The sequence below is a fragment of the Rhodotorula graminis genome (assembly GCF_001329695.1).
Source record: "Rhodotorula graminis WP1 unplaced genomic scaffold RHOBAscaffold_9, whole genome shotgun sequence".
Lineage (NCBI taxonomy): Eukaryota > Fungi > Basidiomycota > Microbotryomycetes > Sporidiobolales > Sporidiobolaceae > Rhodotorula > Rhodotorula graminis.
Genome location: NW_017264936.1, coordinates 701,177 through 707,900, shown reverse-complemented (window position 1 = coordinate 707,900; position 6,724 = coordinate 701,177). Strand labels below are relative to the sequence as shown.

The following is a 6,724-nucleotide window of genomic DNA, read 5'->3' as shown; positions in this document are numbered from 1 at the left end:
GGAGAAGCAGAAGGGCGGTGCTCCTCCTCCTCCTGTTGGTCGACCGCCGCTCGCTCAACGCTATTCCGATCCAGACTGGCAGCTCAAAGGCGCGTCGGTACCGGTTACTTGTCGCTCCCGTCGGCCTCGAGGCCGCTCTACCTCTGCTGCCGGCCCGCACAAGCTTGGCTGTCCCCTCTCTCTCCCCCTCCCTTTCTCCGTCACCTCGCTGCTCTCGTGCACCCTCGCACCAGCTCTTCCCCTCGCACCAGGTGAGCCTCCCGTCTCGCAGCACGCGCGGCAAACCTTCAGGCGGCCGCCGTGCGGTCGGCCCCACCACGCTCGCGGAGGTACGGCGCTGGCTCGATCGCCTTTTGCCAGTCGTGCTCGACCCGGTCGTCCGCCTGCGTCCGGGCCATAGCGTTCCCTGGGTCCGGCATGCGGTCGACGCTGGGCGCGACGAGCCGGACGAGCGGCGGGGAACGGTGTTCGAGACGGCCGCAGTCGCTCGACTCTCGTTCGCCCGGGCTTCCTTCCCTCTCTCCTCTCTATCAGTCCTCGCCGTGCACGACACGAACAGACACTGACCATGTCGTTCATCTCGTATCCTGCACCCCCGCGTCCCGCCATGTCGACGTCGCCAACCACGTCCTCGTCGTCCTCCTCTCTCGCCTCGCGCTCGTCCACCTCGTCCTCGTCCGACCTCGACGCGTCCTCCAACTCGCCTCACTCCTCACCTGCGCACTCTCCCGACTCGACGACGCCCGACAAACCCTTCTTCACCTACCCCTCCTCGTCGCACGCCTCGTCGTCGTCGACTCTGCGACCTGCGGCGCCCGGTTCCGCAGCACCACCACCCCCACTCGACATGGCGCCTCTCCCCTCGACCCTCCCGCGCACCTACTCGCGCATCACGCTGCGCGAGCGCCCCAAGGCGGCCATCAACCCGTCGCTCGATGGCAAGACGGGCACGTTCACGCTCGAGACTGGCGTCCCCATGTTCGGCGACGACGAGCTCAAGCCGGGCGAGGTCATCGTCCAGGTCGACTGGATCTCGGTCGACCCGGCCATGCGCGGCTGGCTCAACCCGACGCGCAGCTACGTGCCGCCGGTCGCGATTGGCGCGACCATGCGTGCGGCGGGCGTCGGGCGCGTCGTGCGCCTGGCCGAGGGCGACAAGGGCGAGCTCGCCGTCGGCGACTGGGTCGTCGGCACGCTCAACTGGACGCAGTACGCCAAGGTCCCGGTCAAGGAGGTCCAGAAGATCCAGTGCGTCCCCATTCCTCGCCTTTTCCTCGCTCCTTTCGCGTCTCTCCTCCAAAGAGCGACTCCTGACACTGCTCTACGCACGCGCAGGGTCGACTCGACGATCTCGCCGACGCTGTACCTCGGCGCTCTCGGCATGACGGGCCAGGTGCGTCGACCTTCCCAAGTCGCTCTCTCTCTCTCTGCGAGCCCACGGACTGACCCGCCACCTCTCGCAGACGGCCTACTGGGGCCTTCACGACGTCGCCCAGATCCAGCCCGGCGACACGGTCGTCGTGACCGGCGCCGCCGGCGCCGTCGGCTCGATCGTGCGTCCCGCTCCCTCTCGTCGTCCTCGACTTCCCCTCCCTCGGCCTCTGACCCCCTCTCGTCGCTCCACAGGCTTGCCAGCTCGCCAAGCTCCACGGCTGCCGCGTCGTCGCCATCGCCGGCGGCGAGGCCAAGTGCAAGTGGCTCAAGGACGAGCTCCTGCCCGAGGACCAGCACGTCGTGCTCGACTACAAGAGCGCCGACTTCAAGAAGAACTTCCGCGACGTCGGCTACGTCGACAAGGTGTTCGAGAACGTCGGTGGCGAGATCCTGGACCTGATCCTGACGAGGTTGAACAAGTACGCGAGGATCGCCCGTGCGTCCCCTCCCTTTCCCTCCCTTTCCCTCCCTCTCCTCCCCCTCGACTTCGCCCTCTCCCTCGACGTCACTGACGACCCTCTGGTGCTCTGCGCAACAGTCTGCGGCGCCATCGCAGACTATCAATCCGCGCAGCCCAAGGGCCTGCAGATGTACCTCACGCTCATCTCGCAAAGTGCCACCATTCAAGGGTTTATCGTGTTCAACTACAGCCAAAAATATCACGTCGCAGCCGAGGAGATGGCCAAGCACATCCGGTCGGGCGCGCTCAAGGTCCGCGAGACGCGCACCGAGGGCATCGACCAGTGCGTCAACGCGCTCGTCGGCCTCTTCTCGGGCGCCAACACGGGCAAGTCGCTCGTCAAGATTGGCGACGAGGGCGCGCCCAAGCTCTGAAGCGGCGCGAGGCGGCGACCCGGCGGCGGGCGGGCGCGAGGAGGAGCAGGAGCAGGAGGGCGGTCGAGGAGGTCCGGGCGCGGGTGGACGAGGGTACGGTCTTTCGGCGGTTCGGGCGGATTCTCTCTGGGCTCTCTCCTTGTACTTGTGTGAGCGCAATGCAGTGCAGTACGTGCGTCACTGTGCGGCGGCGGCGCGGCGAGCGGGAGCAAGAGCGTGTGAAAGCTTGCGACGAGGACGAGAGAGCGCCTCGCCGTCTCGCGTTTCCCCTCGACGTCGCAGTTGCTCGTCGACAGCCTCTCGAGCTGTACGTGGCCGCACACCGCGGCCGCAGAGACGAGCGACGAGCAAATCACGCGCAACGGCGAAGTCGCGCCTGCCCCACCTTTTCTCCGCATTCGCAGCTTCCGACCTCTGCTTCTCTCCCTTCCTCGCCCTGCCTTTGTGCACCCGCTTGTGACGCGACCAGCACCTCTCTAGCTGTGCGTCCCCTGCCCCCTCGCCGCGTCCAGCACACGAGCGCACGCGCCCCGCCACGTCCCCTCCTCTGAATCCCCGCGTCCCGAGAACGGCGGCGGCCTCCTCGCCACTCTCGCGCCGCACCAGGGCCTACGCGACGCGCACGAGTGTGACGAGCACATTCCTCACTACCGACACAAGCTGATCCGCTTCTCCCACCGTGCAGCTCCTCCCCCTCGTCCAACCCTCGCACCTCCCTCCCCCCACGCCTCGCGCTCCCTCCCCATGTCGGGCCCGCAGGTCATTGTCGTCGGCGCCGGTCTCTCGGGACTGTCGGCCGCTCACACGCTGTACGAGAAGGGCGCCAACGTCCTCGTCCTCGAGAAGGTGCGCCCCTCCCCCTTCCACTTCTCCTCGTCGTCCCCACCTCGTGCCGTCGGACCGTCGCGCTCCGCCTCGGTCACATTTAGCGACTGACTCTTCCGTCTCGCCTACAGAACGCGTTCGCCGGTGGTACGTTGCGCAGCTCGTCGAGCTCAAGGAGACGACGCTGACCCTCTTTGCTTTCCCGCCACGCAGGAAACTCGACCAGTGCGCCCCTGGATCCCTCCCTCGTCTCGGTCTTTCTCGAGCGTCTCGCCAGACTGACCCTCGAGCTGTTCCCGACTCGCAGAGGCCACGTCGGGCATCAACGGCGCCGGCACCAAGGTGCGCCTCCTTCCCCACTTCGTCCCTTCTCGGCGCCGGTCCTGACCCTCTCTCTCTCTTCCGCCCTCTTGCAGGCCCAGGAGAAGCTCGGCATCAAGGACTCGGCGGCGGCCTTCTTTGCCGACACCAAGAAGTCGGTGCGTCCCCTAAGTCTCGCTCTCTTCCTCGTCGTCGTCGACGGCGGACTCACCTTTTTCTCGAACGACGGCGCGCAACAGGCTCGTGACCTCGCGCGCGACGACCTCATCGAGGTGCTCACGGGTGTGTCTCGCGGTCGCTGTCGAGGGGCGGGCGTCGAGGAACGACTGACGAGCGTGAATCTGCAGGCAAGTCGGGCGACGCCGTCAACTGGCTCGTCGAGCGCTTCAAGTGCGTCCTCCCTTCCTCTTTTCGCCGGCACCGTCTACCTGTCCCATAAGGCCTAGCGTGTGCCTGGGTGAGAGCGGTGGCGCACGTGGCGTGCGTCGTGACTCGGTGGTCCCGCACTTACCCTCCTCTTCCCTCCCTGCTGCAGCCTCGACCTCACCAAGGTCTCGCGCCTCGGCGGCCACAGCTTCGAGCGCACGCACCGCGGGTCCAAGCTCTTTCCGGGGTGAGCTTCGTCCATAATCTCGAGGCCGGCGAGCCGGCGCGGCCGTCGTTGTTCGCCTGCCGCCTCCGCCGTCCTCAGAGCACGATGACTGACCCGCTGCGTGCAACAGAATGATGATAACTTACGCTCTCATGGAAGGCCTTGAGGAGCTCGCCGAGCAGGACCCGAAGCGCATGCGCTTCCTCAAGAAGGCCGACGTCAAGAAGCTCGTCAAGGAGGGCGACGAGGTCGTCGGGCTCGAGTTCGAGTTCCAGGGCAAGACGCACACGGCGCACGGTCCCGTCATCCTGTGCGTCCCACTCTCGTTTGCGGTCAGGCGGAGCCGGCGGCGAGTCGAGGTCGGCGGACGCGCCGGCTCGCTCCGACTTTCTGCGACGAGTCCCTGACTCTCTCCCTCCGTTCTTCACGCAGCGCCACTGGTGGCTACGCCGCCGACTTTGCCAAGGACGGCCTCCTCGCCAAGTTCCGCCCCGAGCTGCTCGACCTCCCGACGACCAACGGCGACCACTGCACGGGCGCCGGCACCAAGATGGCCATGGCGGTCGGCGCCAACGGCATCGACCTCGAGAAGGTGCAGGTGCACCCGACGGGCCTCGTCGACCCGAACGATCCCGACGCAAAGGTCAAGTTCCTCGCCGCCGAGGCGCTGCGCGGCGTCGGCGGCCTGCTGCTCAACAAGGAGGGCGACCGCTTTGCCGACGAGCTCGGCCACCGCGACTACGGTGCGTCACCCACTCTCTCTCTCGCTCTCTCTCGGCGCCGGCGGGCCACGTACAGGCGAGCGTCACTGACTCGCTCGTCGTCGTCGTTCGCGCAGTCACCGGCCGCATCTGGGAGGACAACAAGCTGCCCGTCCGCCTCATCCTCAACGGCGAGGCGTCCAAGGAGATCGAGTGGCACTGCAAGGTGCGTGCGCGAGGCGCTGTCCCTCGCGGCGGTCGTCGAGCGGCCGGCCCCATTTTCCCCGCTCGGACCCTCACTGACCCTTTTCCCCTTCCTCGCCCTCCTCCTCCTCTCTGCTCCCCCTCCTCGTCCTCCTCGTACCTCGTCTCACGCAGCACTACGTCGCGCGCGGCCTCATGAAGAAGATCGACACCGTCGACGACCTCGCCAAGGAGATGGGCCTGCCGCTGTCCAAGATCCAGGGCACGTTCGACGACTACATGGCCATCTGCAAAGACCCCAAGAAGGACCCATTCGGCAAGAAGTACTTCTGTGTGTCGTCGATCGTTCTCTCCGAGTCTCGTGCTCGTCGTCGAGGGCCGGAACTGACCCTCGCTCGCTCCCTCGTCCGCAGCGGCGACCAACTGGGGCAAGAACGCCGGCCCGTTCCACGTCGCCATCATGAGCCCGGTCCTGCACTAGTGCGTCGGCCTGTCCTCGACCTGGCTGTGCCGCTCGAGCTGGGTCTCGAGCGGAGCACGTCTTCGTCGGTCGCCCGAAGCGCCTCAAGCTCACACCCCTCGTCCTCCTCGCGCAGCACCATGGGCGGCCTCGAGATCGACCCGCTCTCGCAGGTCCTCAACACGGAGAAGAAGCCGATCAAGGGCCTGTTCGCGTCGGGCGAGATTGCCGGCGGCGTGCACGGCGCCAACCGCCTCGGCGGCTCGTCGCTCCTGTGCGTCCCCTCGCCTCTCCTCTTCTCGCGACGACCCTTTCTGACTCTCTCTCGAACTGTCTCGACAGCGGCTGCGTCGTGTTTGGTCGCGTCGCGGCCGACACGGCGGCGTCGTACCTCCTCAAGAGCCTCTCGTCGGGCTCGGGCGCCGTCGCTCGCCTCGGCCAGGTCAACAACCACCTGCAGCCGCCGTCGACGACCATCTCGATCGACCCGTCGACGCAGCAGGTGCACCTCACGCTCAACTGGTCGGGCCAAGGCGCGTCGTCGTCGTCGTCGGGCGGCGTCAAGCCGACGGGCCCGTCGACGGCCGAGCAGCCGGCCAACGAGGTCGACGCGGCGGTCAAGCACGACGAGGAGACCAAGGCGGGCGAGAAGAAGGGCGTCGAGCAAAAGGAGTACTCGCTCGAGGAGGTCGCCAAGCACAACACCAAGGACGACATCTGGGTGCGTCCTGCGCTCTCTCCATCTCTTTGTGGGGCAGTATCGAGTCGACCCTCGTACTGACACGATCTGATGTCTTCGACCGCAGATTGCCGTCAACGGGCAGGTGCTCAACGTCACCAACTTCTTGCAGGACCACCCGGGCGGCGCCAAGGGTGCGTCTCTTTCCTCTTTTCTCCTCTTGAATCGGAACAGAGGGAGGCGCTCGACGACCAGTACTGAATCTGTCTTGCCCGCAACCCTCTGAAACAGCTCTCATGCTTTATGCCGGGCAAGAAGCCTCGGAAGCCTTCAACATGCTCCACGAGAAGACGTGCGTCTGTCGCGCTCTTACTTTGTCACCTTGGCCCGGCCTTGGTCGCTCACTCGTTCTCTCATGCAGCGTCGTCGCCAAGTACGCGCCCGACACGATCATCGGCACCTACAAGCAGTAAGGCGGCGTCCGGCCACCTCGACTCGCCAACTCTTCGTCCTCTTTCTCCCCTCTCCCTTCCTGCCCCTCCTCTCTCTCTCTCTCTCTCCTTCTCTCGTCTCGCGTTTCCTCCTGGTCTGTAGGTGCCTTCTCGTTTTCCCCTCCCCATTTGTGCCCTCCTCGAGCTTTTCTGTAACGACCCGAACAAGCAGTGCCCTTCGTC

At 66.2% G+C, this 6,724-nt stretch overlaps 2 protein-coding genes across 2 annotated transcripts; both read left to right on the top strand.

The window, feature by feature from the left end:
- Positions 1-847: 847 nt before the first annotated feature.
- Positions 848-2,268, top strand: RHOBADRAFT_16529 (uncharacterized protein; the record flags this gene model as incomplete). The annotated part of the gene is made up of 5 exons (XM_018412321.1): positions 848-1,248; positions 1,336-1,393; positions 1,464-1,553; positions 1,627-1,870; positions 1,973-2,268. 5 exons carry the CDS (start codon positions 848-850, stop codon positions 2,266-2,268), a joined length of 1,089 nt encoding a protein of 362 aa, XP_018270077.1.
- Positions 2,269-2,717: 449 nt separating this feature from the next.
- RHOBADRAFT_48688 (uncharacterized protein) lies at positions 2,718-6,724 on the top strand. The gene is made up of 19 exons (XM_018415173.1): positions 2,718-2,750; positions 2,954-3,114; positions 3,225-3,240; positions 3,307-3,318; positions 3,401-3,435; positions 3,510-3,572; positions 3,654-3,696; positions 3,762-3,804; positions 3,950-4,027; positions 4,137-4,316; positions 4,439-4,749; positions 4,845-4,933; positions 5,086-5,242; positions 5,325-5,391; positions 5,508-5,645; positions 5,714-6,092; positions 6,178-6,244; positions 6,342-6,402; positions 6,472-6,724. Exons 2-19 carry the CDS (start codon positions 3,013-3,015, stop codon positions 6,521-6,523), a joined length of 1,893 nt encoding a protein of 630 aa, XP_018270076.1. The 5' UTR covers positions 2,718-2,750; positions 2,954-3,012; the 3' UTR covers positions 6,524-6,724.

Coding starts and splice junctions, on each gene's coding strand:
- RHOBADRAFT_48688 (XM_018415173.1), top strand. CDS start 3,013: ATGTCGGGCCCGCAGGTCATTGTCGTCGGCGCCGGTCTCTCGGGACTG. Junction 3,573..3,653: donor TTGCCGACACCAAGAAGTCG/GTGCGTCCCCTA, acceptor GGCGCGCAACAG/GCTCGTGACCTCGCGCGCGA. Junction 3,697..3,761: donor CCTCATCGAGGTGCTCACGG/GTGTGTCTCGCG, acceptor GTGAATCTGCAG/GCAAGTCGGGCGACGCCGTC.